The 19,805-nt window shown below is 40.1% G+C and overlaps 1 protein-coding gene across 1 annotated transcript in view; it reads right to left on the bottom strand.

Moving 5' to 3' along the window:
* Window positions 1–19,805, bottom strand: part of TRHDE (thyrotropin releasing hormone degrading enzyme) — a 299,578-nt gene that overhangs the window by 109,300 nt on the left and 170,473 nt on the right. Inside the window, exon 7 of the mRNA XM_024212178.2 lies at window positions 5,665–5,730. Within this exon, the coding sequence (XP_024067946.2) occupies window positions 5,665–5,730 (66 nt within the window). The remainder of the gene's footprint in view (window positions 1–5,664; window positions 5,731–19,805) is intronic.

Below are 19,805 nucleotides of genomic sequence, written 5' to 3'. Positions count from 1 at the left end.
GCTAACAAGCCAGCTGATGTTAGCTGAGGATTCATATCTATAGATCTTTCTCTTAATAATTCCCATAATAAAATTGTAGGAGAAAATCATAATAAATGGGCTTCACATGCAACAAAATATGAGAATGGAAGTCACTGAACGCACGTCAAAAGGATACATATGTACTATATGCCATATCACTGAGGCTAACATAATTGTGGAGGGAAGACTGGGACTGGTTGGGCAAGGAGATTGGAAGTGATGAGACTGAGGCAAGGAGCCAGGGAGGGAGTAGTGGGAGACTGAGATTGGAGGCCAAGGAAGGGAGGCAGACAGGGCCCGGGAACCTGTAATGGGGAAGGAAGAGAGAGATCAGAAGAGGAGCTGGGGTGGAGGGAACTGGGATTGGCTGGGCAAGGAGACTGGAACTCAGGTGAAAAGCTGAGACTGGGACTGGAGAGAAGACTGGGATGGGAAGAAACAGAACTGGGACAGGGACAGCTTGGAGAGGATAGGCGAGAAGGGGTCAAGCTTTGGGGGACTGGCAATGGCAAGAAGAGTCTGTGCCCACTAGAGCATGCTCTCCTGGGACCACACATTGAACAATGAGGATAAAACAAAATATTACGGGTGAACTGAATGACACAGGGGCCCTATGGAGAAAAAAGTAAGTGATCACATGTATTATGCAACAGTCTCTAATTATATGCAAAAGGGGACCAAGTTACGATTGAATAGGAAATCTTAATTTTGGCATTTCCTAACTTTTGAGTGCTTGACTTTGAGACCTTAGTAATGTTCTTTTAACAAATATTTTGTGTTTGTAATATGTAGATACATTCTGATCCAAAGCCCACTGGAGTCAATGGAAAGACTCTCATTGACTTCAATGGCCTCTGAATAGGCCAATAATATGCTACACATTTTTATATTTTATAGGAAAAAATATTAAATCAATAGTGTTTTATACAAGTCTTTCAAGACTGTATTTTTGCTCACTTACTTAACTCTTAAGAAAAAAATACGAGTCCCTTTAAAGAAAAACTTTAGAGGTGAATTCATTTAATTAGAATAATCTCAACATCAAGAGTGACAGATAGTGAGAATATTAGAATTGGAGTAAGGTCAGAGAAGGCAGTAGGTGCTGGCACTCTTGTTGACATTATTGTTCCCGCATGATCTCGGACATGCAGTGGCAGTGGGTCAGCTCCAGAAGATGTTTTTTGTCTTGCTTTTAATGTTAACAGATGAAAGTGTAGAACACATGGATAAGGAAAGGTGAATCTACTCCTTCTAGACTCTTGAATGGAGGTTATAAACAAGTCAGATAATAGTGTACAGCGTAATGATCTATTTGAAATTTAGGAAGACTTCGACAGAGTTCCACATGCCAGACTGTTGCATAATTTAAGAGCCACAATAATTCAGCGTGGAACACAGGAATGCATAATTGTTTAAAGAGCTGTGAATAAATACTACAGATGAAAGGAGCTTGGTCCAAATGGCAACTTTTATGGTAGTGAAAAATAGCCTATATTCCACATTTCCCTAGACTGCTCTTCTAAAAGGTTGGCCTATCAGTTTCAATATAGTGACCACTCAGCACCAAGTCATTACGTCTATCCAAGGGACCGTACAAAAGGTCTTCTCCCAGATATACCGTGTACAATTTAATGTACATAAAGTGATAATTTATCATAGAGCCTGAGGTTCCTACAGTAAACTAATCCAAATTGCTGATGATGCACTCAATCAGAGTGAGTGATGAACACAAATACAGCAGCAAGTGAAGTTCAAAAGGATACAGATTTGTATGATCAATGAGCTGCCAGATGACAAATGAAATGTAATGTTGAAATAATCAAACCAAGTATAAAATAAATATGAATGAACTAGCACACAAGAGCCTCATAAGGGAGCTTGAGATGCCAGTGGATGCCTCTTTGAACACAACACTAGACCTCCGAACTACTGTGTTTACTATCCACATTTAACATGAGAAGTCACTGATAACACAGAAAGGTGTTCTAGGCTTGTAGCAATAAACCTTTCCAATAAATGAAATTCAGTGATACAAAATCATATAAATAACACATCCATTCCAAGTACTCACATACGAAACAACATTTACAGATAAAATCCCACCCAAAATCTAAACCTATATTACAAGTTACTGTCCTCGGTGGTGACTGAATGCTGAAACTAACTCAACAAATCCAACTCCACAAGCTTATGCAGTTCAGAAACATTATCAGAGAGAGTGATGCTGACCAAGCCTCTCCACTGTCTGGTAGTCATAGTGGCGAACATAATAGCCTTTCAAGACCGAGAAAAGGTATCACCACTTATTAGTGAGGGTTGCTACCATTCAGTGCCCATGCATAGCCTCAACTCACATCGATGCTAGAGCACAACAACCTTGCTGGCATGAAAGGACATTCAACATCAGGTCATTTGTGGGAAAGGAGCCAGTACATGCCTCATCTCACTGAAAAGTGACCCCTCTGAGTAATATAGGAGCGGCATTGCTTTATGGATAATTCTTATCTGATGAAAGCTCAAAAGTGGGGGTCTTTAAGAAGTGTGGGAAAAAATAACGGGATTCTCAGGACTTCCAAAGAGACAGAGAACTCCACTAGGGAAGAAAGTGGTTTTATTAAATGATGTTAGGTACTTAAATAACAGCTTTGTTTTTCTAGCACCCCCAAGTTCACATATGTGGGCTTTACAGTTTTTAATCTCAGTTATTCATCACATCCAATATAAATGTGTTTGTGGGGGTTTTGTATATGGGGTGTGTGACAAAGTTCCTCATCTATCTTGGTGGGTCCTGCGCTTATTGGCAGATTTTCTTGCCTCAGAGATTCACCATGTGAGTTGGGGAACAGCCCAGAGACCTTCCCCTCTGGAAGAACCCACAGTCCAGGTCAATTAGGAGGTTTGGGGGGAACCCGGGCCCACCCTCTACTTCGGGTTCCAGCCCAGGGCCCTGTGGACTGCAGCTGTCTATAGTGCCTCTTGTAACAGCTGCATGACAGCTACAACTCCCTGGGCTACTTCCCCATGGCCTCCTCCAAACACCTTCCTTAGTCTCACCACAGGACCTTCCTCCTGGTGTCTGATAACGCTTGTGCTCCTCAGTTCTCCAGCAGCACACCCTCTCACTCTCAGCTTCTTGCACCTCTTGCTCCCAGCTCCTCACACTCACTTCCTCTCCTCTGGCTCCTTGGCTCCCCCTGGCTTCTCTGGAGTGAGCCCTTTTATAGCATCAGAGGGGCCTTAATTAGAGTCAGGTGCTTAACTGCCTCACCTGACTCTTAGCAGGTTAATTGGAGTCAGGTGGTCTATTAGCCTGGAGCAGCCCCTGCTCTGGTCACTCAGGGAAGAGAAAACTACTTATCCAGTGACCAGTATATCTCCCTTCTGCTACTCTCCTGTTCCCAACTGGTCTGGGTCTATCACAGGTGCTATAATATGAAAATATTGAGAAGTTGACAAAATTAAGTCTCTATTATAAAAATGTGTTTGAAAATCTCACAAAATTAAAAGCAGTGCACATCTTTTGAAGCTTTACAGAATAATATACTTTCATTCTATTGTTTCTTGATTAAAATTTCATCATGGAGGTCCAACATTATAATTCAATGGCCTTTCACAAGCATATCTGAAGAAACAGGCCAGTTACTCGTGATAGGTTCAAACCAATGTATGCTGTGAAAATCAGTACTTCATACTGTAATTCCGCCTGCTCTCTATCCCCTCACAAATGGTTTGCTGGATACCAGGGTCATATAGCTCTCTATGCTATGGCAGTTGCTTTAGTGTGCATTCATTGTTCAGATGTATCTAACAAAAAGCCCACTCTTTTGTCTTTATCATCTTTTTTTCTAATTCATTTTAGCAAAATCAATTGCTTTTTTGATAAGTAAAGGATTTTTGTTGAGGTATTATGAGAAAGAAAACACATACCTGGTGATGGTATGCAATTATGATAAGAAAAAATAAAGGAATAAGGAGAAAAGAAAGGAGCTAGCCTGGCCCTTCCCTCTCCGTACCCCCCAGTGCTTGTTACCATCATTCTTCTTTCATCTGTTCTTTACTTAAGGTATAATTCAGCTACCCATACAAACACTGAGAAATACCTTGATTTCAATGGCAATACATGCACAGTAAATGGCTAATCAATTTGATTTATGTTGCATGGACTGTTGTGATACTAAAGCTTTTTACATTCTTCATCATTACTACATTGTTCTCCATCATGTATGCCAAGGTAACATTTTTTGACAATGCATCGCAAGAGTTTAAAACTTTTGTTCGGAAGATGTTTGAGTGAAGAAAACTTTCTGCATGGGCAGGCTTCGATGGGGAATATTTTCAATTACAAATTTTAAATGTCAAGTGTCTAGCACTTTAAATTTCTATATTAACAGGGAAAAATTTCTGGGTGAATTTCTGGCTCCTTTGGGACAATGGCAAAAGTTCCAATGACTTTAATAGGGTGAGGATTTCGCCCTTTATGTGCACAAGTTTGTGCCTGGAAACCCTTCCAGATGAAGGCCTATTGTCTGGGGTTGAAGATAAGGCCAGTGACCTGAAAAGAGCCTTCTGGCTACCGTGACCCAGTTATCTTCCAAAGCTTGATTGATCAAAGTCCTGCAAACTTTCTAGAAAAGCGACATTTCCTCAATGGGATTCTTTTCATTGTATATCACATTAAATACATATTTATATGACATAACCAGTGTATTTATTTAACTTTTATTTTATATTTTATCTTTCAATCCATTTTGGTTAGAGGTAGAATTACTGTGTTAAAATATGACCTGATCCCATATGTAGTTTATTTAAATTTCAAAATGAAAAGCTTACTAAGAACAGATAAGATTGATTGCTCTTTCCATCTTAGCATAATTGTATTTCAGGTGAACATCAATTTACTTTAAAGGACATTTCTAAGTAGCAGACTGCATCATACATAATTCATCAATCACAGTTGCCTGTAACATGATTTACTTAAACAGATTTCTTAACAGATTTCTTATTACTTAAACAGAAATAAAGGGAGTTGAATTTTTTTATGTTTGGTTTGTTGGAATGGTTTACGAAATATAACGGGATTCTGAATTACTGCTGAAAAAGTTCATCCTTGGTTACCAGCACAGTGAATTTCTCTCTCTCTTTGAACAGAAGTGTTATTTCTTCAAACCTCTTTTAAAAGGCAGAGAGAGTTTTCAAAATATAATTAAGGCAAAGAGCACTCCATGTTCATCAAAGGTAAAAGTAAAACTCCAGGGTTTTGATGGGGCAGGGGGGAGTATTTATCTGTAAAATATGATTAGCTTCGCAGCCACATATTTTCTAGTGAGATTGACATAGTTCATTTTTATTTTATATTAAAATTTAAATGTAATTGAAGCAAAGTGGCTTTTGCCTCAGCAAGCTCTTTCAGTGATGGATAATCAAGTTCTTACATATCTGAAAATGATTTCCACTTGGTGATGTATACCAAATGAAAGTGAAACTGTGTGGCACTTGACACACTGAGAATTCTTTCATTTGCTGGAGTGATGGCTCTGATGTTATACAAACTAATGCTTCCTATCAAATACTTGCTTAAAAACAAACAAAAAATAGCCAAAGGTTACAGATACACATAAAAAAGACAGAATGCTTTCTACTTACTTGTAAGCCCATCTGAAATACAGAGTGACCCATAAAATTAGCCAACATTCGAATTAAAGCTGCACCCTATGGGAGACAACAGAGAAAAGTAAGTTATTGGGCTGCTTTTTCCAAATCAGTGATATAGATTATGATGAAATATTCAATTTAATCTATTATTATCCTATTTTAAAAATATATTTCTTTAATGATGATGTTTAAATGTACAAGAAAAGTGTTACTAAGTATTTGATCAATAGAATCTTAAAAATTTCTCAACACACACACACACACCTGCTGGTTGGAAGGAAGGAAGAAAGGAGAGGAAAGATCATGCAACTGCCAGACAGAGGAAATCGTGATTTGGAAGGGGATTGTTACTATTAATTACCCATATGCATATAGCAAACGAGGCTGAATGCTATAAAGCACATCATTTCCACAGCTGCAGCAGTATCTACTTACATATCTCAAGCACAGACATACAAATGTACATTCTGCTGTCCGTTACACCGTTACAATCATGTGAAGTATCATAGACTCATAGATTTTAAGGCCAGAAGGGACCATTGTGATTATCTAGTCTGATCTCCTGCACATTGTAGGCCACAGAACCTCATTCACCCCCTCGTCTAGTAGCACTGTAACCTTTGGCTGAGTTACTGAAGTCCTCAAATCATGATTTAAAGACTTCAAAAGTTACAGGGAATCCATTATTTACTCTAGTTTAAGCCAGCAAGTGACCCAGGTCTCATGCTGCAAAGGAAGATGAAAACCCCCTAAGGTCTCTGCCAATCTGACCTGGAGGAAAATGCCTTCCTGATCCTAATTACGGCAACCAGTTGAACCCTGAGCATGTCAGCAAATCCCACCAGCCAGACACTTGGGAAAGAATTTTCTGTAGTAACTCAGAGCCCTCCCCATCACTGCCCATTGCGGATTTTTGCTACTAGTAGTTGCAGGCAATCTCATCATACCATCCCCTCCATAAACTTATAAAACTCAGGCTTGAAGCGAGTTAGGTTTTTTGCCCCACTGCTCCCATTGGGAGGCTGTTCCAGAACTTCACTACTCCAATGATTAGAAACCTTCATCTAATTTTAAGCCTAAACTTGTTGATGGCCAGTTTATATCCATTTGTTCTTGTGTCAACATTGGCACTTAACTTAAATAACTCCTCTCCCTCCCTGATATTTATCCTTCTGATGTATTTACAGAGAGCGATCATATCTCCCCTCAGCCTTCTTTTGGATAGGCTAAACAAGCCAAACTCCTTGAGTATCCTCTCATAAGGTAGGTATTCCATTCCTCTGATCATCCTAGTAGCCCTTCTCTGCACCTGCTCCAATTTGAATTAATCTTTCTTAAACATAGGAGAGCATAATTGCGCACAGTATTCCAGAAAAATCCAAACAAACTCCACAAGGATTTCCAACCTCCTTTTTGCAGACCTAGAAGACTAGACCACAATTGCTGCATATTCTTCCTCTTCAATGATGCCTTGTTTCCAGCAGAAATACCTTTGCAGTTATCTGATGGATTTGGCTATAGTACCACATTTTGCTGTTCAATTTCAGGAGAACCTTCAGCCTTCCAACGCTGCAACTCAAAATACTGTATATAGTGCTGATCACTGTACCACAGGGAGAATACTCTTGACTTGGAGAGAGTGCACTAGAAGATAGCTCAAAAATGATATTAGATTTCAACAAATAAGTTACAAAGGAAGGCTCAGGAAGTTGAATTAGTTCTCACTGAAAAAGAGAAAAAAATCATAGATTCATAGATGTGCAGAGTTGTGCATCTAGTCTGACCTCCTGCTTAATACAGTCCATAGAACTCGCACCCAGTAATTTCAGCATCAAGGCCACAGCTTCCACAGCTTTTAGAAAGCCTTGATTTAAAGACTTTCAAGAATCCACCACAACCAGGGTGAGTAAAAATCAATGATTTCAAAAATACAGATGGTGAGAATTAAAAAGAATGAGTTGATTAAGTAACTAAAGGGAGAAAAAGTAGAAATGAATATAAGAGATACCTGGAATTGTTTCTAAGAAGAAGTGGATGGTTGATGAATTAAAAACCAACAGTTGTACTAGGTTATATTTCTTATTAATTATTATAATTATTTGTTTTATTGTAGTGCCCAATCTCAGTTAGGAGCCCACTATGTATGGAACTATACAAACACATAGTAAGAGACAGTTCCAGCCCTGAAGAGTTTACACTCTAAACAGACAAGACAAGAGGGTGGGAGGAAGGAAGCATTATTATCCCCATTTTACAGATGCCAACTGATGCACCAAAAGAGTAAGTAACTCAGACAAGGTCACACAGAGAATCAGTAGGACAGCCAGGAATGGATCCCAGATCTTCATCCAGCCCCTTAATGACAAGGCCATGCTTCCTCTTGTTACATGTCCTTCCCCTACTCTGTATAATAAGATTCCGGGATTGTCACACTCTGTGTGTGTCACGCTGAAGCCTATTGCATCTGTAGAGTCAGTGAGAAGCAATGGAAACAGCTACAGGCATGGCTGAGAGCTTTTTTTGTTCAGAATATCACCAGGTTCCATCATCACTGGGATTTCCTGTCTGTTACCATCCAATTTTTAAGTTCTCAGCAATTTTGGTTCTATGAATTACACCCGGGTGGTGTTCAGCTACAAGAAGTGATGTATCTATGCCACACCAAGAGTCCTAGACCATTGTGATCCCACAGGTAACAGCCAATCTCCACTCTGACTCTAAAGCTAATGGTGGGGAAAGGAAGGATATGAGGGGGAGGGAGAAGGGGGTACACAGAGAACCCCCAGAGCAGGGGGGAAATGGGAGACCCTGTTCTGGTGGGAAAGGAGGAATGAGAGGCATGGCAGCAAAGCGGGGACACCAAGGCCCCTGACATGGAGGGAAGAATGATGAATAATGCTATGAGGGGAGAGGGATATGGAGGATACACAGAGCCCCTGGCATGATGGGGAAGTGAGAATGGAGCCATGGAGGGAAGGAGGAAATGAGGGGACACATTGAACCCCTGGCATGGGGAGGAGAATGGGAACCAATGGTATAGGGGGAGAGGGACATGGGGACATGGCATGTAGCAGAAGGGGGATTGGGGACACACATAGAACCCCTGGCATGGGGAAGAGGGGTTGCAAAGAGTCTCTGAATTAGAGGGGGATGGGAGAGTGGCACACAGGAAGCTTTTGGGGTGGGGGAATGGAGGGATGAAAGGAGCCCCTGGTATGTGCAATGAATTATGCCCACAGGAGCAAAAAAAATGTGCAGACCTTCTAGTTATCTCAACAGCATAGTGTCACTGAGTGTATAATTTTCACTTCCCCTCATTCCAGCAAGCAATGAACTGGACAGTGGATCTACACAGATTTGTACCTTCTGCGAACTCCTGTAATCCAGACCTAGACCTCCCTGCAAGTCCGTAAATCAGAGACACAGATGATTGAATCCGTGCTACTGGATAGGACTCTCTTTGGAACCTGCCAGCATTACCCTTTGAATGACCTAACAGACTCACAGGCACTGTGCTCCACCATATCACTCCCAGAGCTGAGCGTGCCACTTCTGCAGCTCTGCCAACCTTTGCCCATTTGAGGAATGACATATGGAGTCTAGAGAAGTGAACTCAACTCTCTTTGCAGGGCAAAATGGCCATTTATTGATGATTTAAGTGCTTTACTCCAGGCAGTGGATGACTTGGTTCCTTGTCAAGCTGTAAAACGAATCGGTTTAACAGGTCTAGTGGGGAAAAAATCCTTTCTATTCATAAAATGTATCTATTCTCTTGACAGTAAATAACTTGACTCAAGTTAAATCAGGAAGAAAACACTTATCCTGTTTGAATGAATGCTTCTTCACTCAGTGTGCTTGGTAGGCACTTTCCAAATACAAGCAAAGACATACTACCTTGCCCCTGAGAGATTAAACTCTAAATAAGACAAAACTGACAGATAGATGGATGGAGGGTAAAAGGAAGAACAATCTTTAAGTAAGATGACCAGGTGCTATATATGTTGCTATTGCTTCTACATGGACAGTCAAACCAAATGTGTTAGCCTAAGTATCTTAACCATTCAGTAGCTGAAGAAAGGGCATTATGCAAGTCCATGAGGGAACCAACAAGCCCTTGCTGATAGATTCAGCCTGAAAGTACATGGTCTACATCTTCTAACTGGCCACAGTGGCAAAGGGAAAAGTCACAAAGACACCACTTACAGTCATTAGTGACACATCTAATCACCCCACCTCTCAAGTGATTGAGCTTTACCCAAAGATGGCATGGAAGGTCGAAACCAGGGGACTGGACTGTTGGACCTGTCACAAGATAGTCATTGACTATATTTGAAGCTTTGTTCTTGTCACCGAGTATGCCACTTGAACATAACAAAAAAATCTCTTAGGGGAATTGTTCAAATAGGTACTGTGAGCTAAAATGCACCAGGTGGATTAAACACATCTTTCCAAAAGGATAGAGGTGGCACATTTTGCAACTTCAGGAGCAAATTCTGTAAGGTAACTTGCTGCTTGATGCCAGGAGAGATGATATTGGACAGGACCAATAGCCAGCCCAGATTAATCACCCTCGTGGTACCTGTTATTATAAACATGATTTCATTCAGTTGAGTGTCTACTAGTCCTCTCTGAAAACAGCTGAGCCACACCAGGGAGCAATACTCTGCGACAGAATAGTACAAGGCAAGACCAGAATTTCTTAGTATCTGCACACTGGCTCCCCGGGTAGATTCAGCAAGTTTCTTGATCATGTTGTTTCTTGTCTTTATTTTAAGGGAAGACTTGGTAAGTGAAGGTACGGTCCAGCGTAACACCTAGATACACAGACTTGGATCATGATCCAGTCTGTGACTATTCAGGAAGGTAAGCTGTTGGTTGGCCTTTGTGTGCTATAGATGGAAGCAGCTGGAAACTGTTTTTTGGTAGTAGGTTTAAGTGTCCATCTTGGCCAACTCTTTCATGTCATTGCCAGGTAGTGATGGACCACATCCTGATAATACAAGTTTTAATGGCACAATGGCTTTATATAATAGGCCAGATTCTCAGCTAGAGTAAATCACCAGAACTCCATCAACTCCACGGCGGTCAGAGCTATGCCAGCTTATACCAGCTCAGGCTTTGGGCATATATGTTACCGGACAAAAACAATTTTTTTTTTTGAGATGGAGTTAAGGTTTAGAACATGTATCATTAATTTAAGAGTAAAAAAAATACATGAATGTTGTATTTATTTCAAAACTAAGTATTATAAATCCAGAAAATTCAGGGTTAAGGTTACACGTAACAGAAATCAAAACATATTAAAGTAAGAAATGCATAGTTAAGACACTCAAGCAACCTTATTCTACCTTGTACTGACATCATGAAATAATCCCATGGTCTTTTAAGTGTTTGTGGTTCCAGATTATATTAAATTGATTTTTAAAATCACAATAGAGATTCATGATAACTTGTCTCTATCTAGCATCACTGCAGGACAGAGTTAAGGTTGTTAATTTAATTCCTTTAACTTCTTAAATAACCTAGATTTTAATTAATTTTAATTCATAAACGAATTAATAGATTTACTTGCAAATTTACTTGCAAATCAAAGAGTAAGCACTGGAATTTTGTGGAGAACATGCTGTTCATATGTTTTCATACAAAACAAAGAACAGAACAGAACTACTTTAGGTACAAAATGGAACTCAATTCACAACCAGCACCTCTATAATACACACTCTCACCATATTGTTTACACACACACGTTATGTCTATATAGGGACTGATTCTCCATTACAACAGTTTTCTGCCAGTAAATAACTCCATGGATTTTTCTAGAGTTACAATGTGACGCTGCTGTAACACACTGGAGGATCAAAGCCATTGTTAGGGTTTGTGTGTGTTTATGTGTATACATATCAGTATCATATCACACATAATCATGTTACCTTACCAACTAGTCTGTTATATCTTCTTGTGTGAATCACAAGAAAGATGAGTTTTCAGGAGAGCTCTGACTGAGAGGGTAGTGGGCTTGCCAGCCAGCTGAAGAATGCCGTAACCTGCATAGCAGGTAGTAGGGAGAAAGGCTTAGAGAAATAACTTGGAGAAGTGGACAAATGAAATGTGGAGCATGGCTTCCCTGGTACAGGGAAGAGGACAGTATGATGAGTGATACAGGTGCATATGGAGAAAGAATTTTGCAGAACCTGGAAGGTAAGAGCAACATGCCACATATAAAGAAATTCAGTTCCACTGTAATCTCATTCAGTATTACAAATTTATGAACCAAAAAAATAGTTCAGCAGTAAAAGTGTCCAGGATAGCAAAATGCTCCAACATACAATAGATACCACAAACTGTTGCTATATCTGACTCTTCCATAGCATTCAAAACATTTTCCAAAATGCGGTGCAATTGGGAAAGAGAGCACAAAGGACTGGCCAGGAGGCATGAAAAGTTCCCTGAGTTTTTCTCAAGGGACTTTGTAAGCTTTGTTGGATTTAGCATGTGGGCTCCCTCACCCAACTGGAGAAGACAACAACTAGAATATGCTGCAGGCTATGCTAACTGCAGTTGACATTGCAAAGACTCAAGGGGAATTTGAAGGAGACTCTGGGACTCTCACTTACTTCCCAAATTTAAGGAGCTGGCATGCCCTACCCAGGGTTCGGACACCATTCTTTAGAGACTGACAAAAGTAAATCTCCTCGGAGAAGAGCCATAGAGGAGTATATGTATGTACTCATGCATAATTATATTTTGCAATTGAACTTGAGGTAGTAACAAGTAGTTTAACTTGGGAAGAACCCCCCTGAAACGTTATTGACAATTATCAGAGGGGTAGCCGTGTTAGTCTGAATCTGTAAAAAGCAACAGAGGGTCCTGTGGCATCTTTAAGACTAACAGAAGTATTGGAGCATAAGCTTTCGTGGGTGAATGCCCACTTCATCAGACGCAATATTCACAATCGTTTTGTGGGTTCTAAATTAACTGTTTTGCATGAATACACACACAAACACATTTGTGTGTATATGCATAACACACACCCCCAATTTATATATGTATAAAGGAGAGACATATTGTACAGTTTCCTAAAGTTTGAGTGTGAGGGGTGGAATTGAGTAGGGCTTGGGAAGAAAGATATATAAATTAAGATGATTTTCAGGGGGCTCAGGTTTCAAATGTTTGGGGAACACAGCAATACTCACTGTGTAGCAGTAGGTGTGTTACATGGTACACTAACAATCATGAAATACAGTAAGCACAAAATGAAAATATTACATAAATCAAATTCTAAATAAACAAACCAATCCTCTGCACAGCCTCCATATGTATAACAACAAACATAAAGAAGAAATTATTACACTGCACAATGGTGTCGCTAATCATTAATTTCAGATTCTTTAATATGTGAGTTTCAATGAAGAAAAGAAGCCTGTGAACTTCAGTGAAGAGAGAGTATCTAGAGAAAGATATGGAAAGTTTCTCACATATCTCTTTCATTACAGTTCTGTCTGTCTTTGTTCTCTCCTTTGTCCACCATTCATTTTTCTCCTTCTCTCATTTTACAAAAATATTGAAATGAGATTTATTTAATATTGTACTGTTGTACAATACTAAGTCAGTACAAAATCAAACTTTATTAATATAGACTATTTTAAGTACATTTTTCAAGTGCAATGGGAACCCCCCCTAATTTTATTCCTTTTTAAATCACCACCCTTGAAATTCAACATCGGGGCCACTCTCCTTCCAACCAAAGTTCCGTTACACTCTATCACACTGACACTTATTCATCATTTCTATCACGGTAATGACCAAAGGCCTCAATCCAGATAAGGACCCTATACGTACAAACACATAGGAAGACACAGTTCTTTGTAAAAAAAGCTCCTGATCTAATGCAAGAAACAATGACGGTGGGGAGAAAGGAATCAAAATATATATTTAATATACATTATGTATATTTATATGACTATTAAAAAAATAAAATCATTGCACATTAAATACACCCCAGCACCTCTTTTCTCAAATCACCCATAATGAACTAGCTGATTACCTGTACGTTTCATTGAAGAAAGTCGAGCAGGGATTTGGAGGAGGAGACGGTGGTGGTTTTAGCTATTACTTTGAGGAGGGTGATCCATGCATAAAGGTGCAGCTTGGAAGAAGGAGGAGGAGAATGGCTGGAGGAGAAGCAGACAAGAGGGTAGACAAGGCTAGTGCCATTGATGAAGTGGAGCACCATAGTAAGAGACAAAAGCAGACAGGAAAGGAAGGAAACCTGTGAAGGGCCTTGGAGGTAAGGAAAAGAAGTTTGAGCTTGATGTGGTGGGAAAAGAGAGCAAAGTGGAGAGATTGAAAGACAGGAGTGATATAGTCAGAACTAAGGAACGGACCAGGAGGATGATCTTCGTTGCAGCTTTTTGAACCAACTGGAGTGTGGGAAGGAAGCCAGAGTGGTGACTATGTGAGCCTCAGGGAGGCCACAGAACAAGAGGAACTGTGGTAATCAAGATAGGAGATGATAAAGGTTTGGACTACGTTTTAGCTGAAAAAGGTCAAATCTTAGAAACATTATGCAGGATGAAGGAGCAAGATGTAGGCACAACCTGAATGTACTGGTTGAGGGAGAGAGAATAGCCAATGACCCACCGGTTACAGGTCTGACTCACAGTTTGGATGGTGGTTGCTGCCAAATTATCAAAGATGTCACTGTTGAACAACACAAATATGTGTGATTTTCTTTCCCAGGGCTCTGTTTCTAATGTAGGTCTGTACTGTAACTGGTTAATAAGAATGCATATTGAATCAGCATATGCTATGTATAATATACATAGTCACATTGAAGCCCCTTCTGAGTTTTCACTCAGGCAAAGCTTTCATTTAAGTTAATGGTCTCTTATTCTGATGAAGGGAAACTGACTGCTGACATGACCAAACCTGTGGATGGACAGGCGGGCACAGAAAGGAGAGATTAGATTTGTTCAATGAAGCAGCTAAAGAAAGAGTAGAGCTGACACAAATGAGTTGCCTCCTCCCTCGATTGCACTTCTGGAGGTCCTGACCTCCATGTATGCCATCACCCTCCGGAGATCATGCAGGCCTCTGTAGCCCTGGTGCTGCAGGTATCCTTAAAGAACAGCTTGCAGTAGGAAGCTGGGGATAGAGTACTTACAATTGCCTGCCAACCAAATATCTAGCAAGCAGGAGAAGTGGTAAGTGTCTGTGCTGTGACTTGCTTGGCCTCTAAATGCCCTGGATGAGGGATACCATCTTGGAGCTGTTGACCTGGACTGCAGGCTAGTGGTCTGTCAGTGTTTCCCTGGCCACTGGCTGGAAAGAACCCTTCCCGCCACTGGGATGTCAAGGGAGGCACCATCAGCATGATATCACATCCCATAGCCCCCAAAGTCATAAACTGGGGGAGCAAGGAAGTATAGTCATGAACTCTGCTTCCAGGGGAAGGGGCAGGGATTGCTCACCAAAAATCAATGCTACGCCCTCAACAAAGTGGAGCCTTACCACTCAGGTTTCAGCTAATATTATGCCTCTGCAGAGCCTAGCATGGGTTGTGAGTCTCTGACCAGACAGTGCTTGCTCAACACCAGAGTCGGGACTAGACACAGGGGGAGCTTTGTCTGAGTAAAAATTAAATAAAAATCAGTAAGAAACTGGGCCCCTACCTTTTAAGAAATGGTTGAAATAACACTTTCCCATACAAACTGTTCTATATGAAAATTGCTTATAAAACTGCACATATAGTAAAAAGGATGTAACTAAACAAGTGTTTCTATAAGAGCTGATCACGTTTGTTGGTTGTTTAAACATGAACTTTTAGACAATTCTACCAAAGAGAAGCCTGAAGTGCTGGCTAGTGTTGGTGGAATTTTACATGCGCAGGGGTGCACGTAAAAGAGAGGGGTAGTGTTTGTTCTCTAAAGTTAATAGGAATGAATATAAAATTCAATTGAGTTATGATGTTGCACTGTAAGTACTGTATTGATTGAAATGAATCTAAGTGACAGTCACCCACATGGCCTCTAAAAATGAGTGTTGGGAGAAGCCTCGCTCTAATCTCTGGTGAACCCCTGGTATGACGTTAGGCAAATCAACTGATGACCTGACCTCTCAGTGCTGCTGTCATCACTCAGACAACTGAGTAAAATGTGGGATTACTTTCAAAAATGTCAATTGTTGCACCTAACCTGAGCTTTCTTGGGAAACAAATCTCACCACCCTGAAAACAGCTGATTTGTTTTTCCCCAAAAGAGAAAAGCTCCACAGTAGCCAGTCCAGCGGCTCTACAATTCCTACGCTTCACCCCCACTAGGAAGGCTATGCTGAGCCATGATATTTTATTGCTAAGCCTCTCTGCACTTGGAAATTGAACCCTCCACCAATTGTAAAGACCCCTTTCCATAGTGGTTCGGAAAACAATCGGTCCTGTCTACACTCTCATTTACAATGATGTACTGTAGAGGGCTTCCAAGAGCCTACTAAAACTTTACCACCAAATTATGAGGAAGATGAGATCATTTCCCTGTCCCTTCTGAAAACTGCTAAATCATCCCTGACAGAGGTGGATTATCCCTAGGAATCATAAAAATACTTCTGGAACGATCTTTTTTGTTTTATTTTGGTTTTGTTCCTTTGGAATAAATCAGAATGAACCATGGTCACTAGCCCCAATCTCCACTTCAGATTTCACAAGGTGAACACTGTTGTACACTACCAATATACATACTATATATTTTTCAGCAACAAACTAATTTTTTCCCACCAAAAATACAGCTTACTATGCATTTATTTGCCACATGCGATTGCTTCCTTCCTTGATTATGCTTAAGATAAAGTTGTTTTGTTTAAATGGGAAACAAATTAATAAATTTCCCAGTCCTCCTCCTTCTCTCTCTGTGGCAGAAAAATAAAACATTCAAATGTCATCCTAGAGGCTTTCCCTTTAGGCTTTGTCAGTGAGAGCCCAGCCAATATCTCAAAGAAAGAGAGGTGTGATCTAGAATGGTTAAGAAGCTGCATTACGATTTATCTGATGAAATGCAGAGAAATCTGTCTGACAGAAAACCAAGAAATACAAGTCTGCCTCCTGAAACTTTGTTTGCTATTGAACAGTTCTTCTCTGGAATGGATGCTGACATGCCAAAGATAGAATAACTCTGAAAAAATGATCAGAAAATGAACTTTCATGAATACTATCTGACGATATATTTGGAAAAAGCACGTCTATACTTCAGATTTAGGGATCATGCCCACACAGGATACCTTCTCCAGATGTTACTCTCCTCCTGTCAATATCCTGCTAAAAAGACACTCCACCTACCAAGTGCAACTGCACATTTAAACCGTAGTTTGTAAAAGCCTGACAGACAACTAAACATTGCACCATGCTGTGCACAAAGTACACTATACAAGTACAGCTGATTTTTTTGCACAAAATATGAAAACATAAGGCCTGGTCCTGAAGTCCTCACTCAGGCCCTGATCCATTAAAGCTCTTAAGCACATGCTTAACTGTAAGTTGTACTATTTATTTCAATATGACTGTTCACATACTTAAAAGTAAGCATGTGTTTAACTTCCTTGCTGGATTGGGAGCCCTCAGTTACTTGGTCAAAACTCTTCTGAAGTCAATAAGAGTTTAGGATGCTCAGGGACTGGGATTGTGACATAAATGATGACTACTGGATTAGGCCCATACCTTTTAGTAAAAGATGTAACTTAATTTATCCCGTTTTCATGTTAATAATACAGGTTGACAAGCAAAATCTCCTATAAAGGTCTTTAAATATTTTTAAAATATTAACCAATTTCAATTGACAGTGGATATTAATTTATAAATCAGTGTTCAATTGCTAGTTGACATGATGTTGATATTCTATGATAGCTGTGGTTAATATTTCTTATAAAAATAAGGCATACTTAAAAAAGTAGAGATTCAAAGCATATAGTGATTTTAACGAGGAAAAAGTGTGCAACTATGTTATTTTTAAAAAGTTTATCTAACATTGGTTTACACTTTTAATGTTAAAAACAAGCTATCACACTTGTCAACCCTATAACACAGTTCAATTTATTTTTAAAGACATATATACTCCTTCACTGTTAACTTTAAGAACTGATAGGCTGTTTATGTGATACAAACACCTTGTATGGGTCATACTGAAGAAGCATAGGTGAAATACTATATGCAAAAGAGATTCCAAATTCCAAATCAGATTAATTTCCTCTTATGACTAGCATGAGCATTCCTTGTAAGGGGGGATACATTTTCAAATGTATAAGGTGATAAGGTGAGCTCTGGTGAAATGTTAGTCTTAGAGGTCAGTTCTATTCCAGGATTTCAGGAATATGTCAGAGTGAACAGAATTCAGTGGGAAGCAGCCATAAATAAACATGTCCTTCAGGTGGACTTAGCAGTGTCCTTTTCTTGTGAATATCAAAATGACACACAAGCTGCTTAGTCGTCCAGACAAAATGTTGCTGGGACTCCATTTACAACAGCAGTTTTATTTAGCCTCTCCACCAAAACCTCTTATATGTTCTCATACCACTCACAAGGACAAAAGCACAGTATATTTTTTCATTAAGCACCCATGTGAGGAAATCTTCAAGGACGGGCAAACACAAGAGGTTGATGAGATTATTTACACAGATGGGCCATCGTTAGAGCTCAAGAACAGTATGGAATAAAGCAGTGATTCTTAAACTCCACTGCATCAAGAATCCCTTCTAATAATTAAACTGGCTCCATAACTCCCAGTTTCTCAAGAGATATATAGGGCAAAGAAATTCTCTGTTTAAGGGAATATCAACCTAACTAAGCTTTAGATTGTTACAACTATTTTAATTTAAAGAAGAAATGCATCCCGAGTGTTCAACATTCTAGCAGCGTGCTGTCCAGAGAATCCAAGAACAAATAAACAGCATTAGCACTTGGTGCTGCTTCAGATGACTCTGGAATTTTTCCTTTTAGTGACAGGAGAACAGAAAAGGTGATATTAGTATTAGGCCTTTTCCTTCTCTAATTTCTATTAATCTAAACTCAGAAATTGTCGCAAGGACTGAGCTTTCAAGACTCATCAGAAAAGAGATCCATCAAGCCTTTTTCAGCCATGGATGACAAACTGAAACAACCATTGCAGTAATTTAATCAAGAAACAGATTCTCTTGTTTGTTATCCCTGTCTTTCCCTGGGAAACAAACAATCAAATTTTCAGCTGCAGGCCATCTAGTAAGCTGTAGGTGATGGGTTTCACGTCAGCTTGTACACCCCGGTCTCATACAGAAGGTCAATCAAACCAAATATTTCCAAATCCCATAGCACACTGGAACAAAAGGGAATCTTCTGGATCCAGCTTTAGATTTTATCACAGTAAAGCAGAGCTTGGATACATTTCAGCTTGGGAACGGCTCCATGCACCAGCGAAGAAAGCAGGTGCTTGAGGCGGCCAATGGAAAGGGGCGGCACGTCCGGGTCTTCGGCGGCAATTCGGTGGTGGGTCCCTCAGTCCCTCTCGGAGCGAAGGACCTGCCGCCGAATTGCTACTGAAGAATGAAGCGGCACGGTAGAGCTGCCGCCGAAGTGCCGCCGATCGCGGCTTTATCTTTTTTTTTTTTTCCCCCGCTTCGCCGTTTGGGGTGGCAAAAAAGCTGGAGCCGGTCCTGAGTGAAACAAATATCTTCTGAACCTATTTTATTACATGGTCCCCCAAACAGGAGACTATATTATGTACAAACAGAGTATCACTGCTTATCTGGTGCAAACAATATTAGCATTCTCGGCATCAGCCGTCACTCTTCTCATCACAAAATCTATGACAACGGAAAGTAAAAGTGGGGACAGAGTGCAACCTTGTAGTTATCTTATACCATTAATAACCTTAAACCATTCCGTGTTTCTGCTGTCTATCCTGACACAGCACACAGACTCATCATACAATCAACACATCAGATAACAATCTTTGCTGGAATTCCATTGCCACACAGGATCTTCCAGAGGGTTTTTCTGTGGACACTATCAAATGCTTTCATAAAATCTAGGAAGTTAAAAACTACCTTCCTGCTGGTGTTTCAAGCCTTTCTCAGTAAGTCTTCTCAAGATGAAAATCTGCTCTGAACATGACCTA

Source organism: Terrapene carolina, unplaced genomic scaffold (genome assembly GCF_002925995.2).
Source record: "Terrapene carolina triunguis isolate 2854851 unplaced genomic scaffold, T_m_triunguis-2.0 Scaffold68, whole genome shotgun sequence".
NCBI classification, from domain to species: Eukaryota; Metazoa; Chordata; order Testudines; family Emydidae; genus Terrapene; species Terrapene triunguis.
The sequence above is the reverse complement of the archived record's forward strand: the minus strand, read 5'-3'. Positions and strand labels throughout refer to the sequence as shown.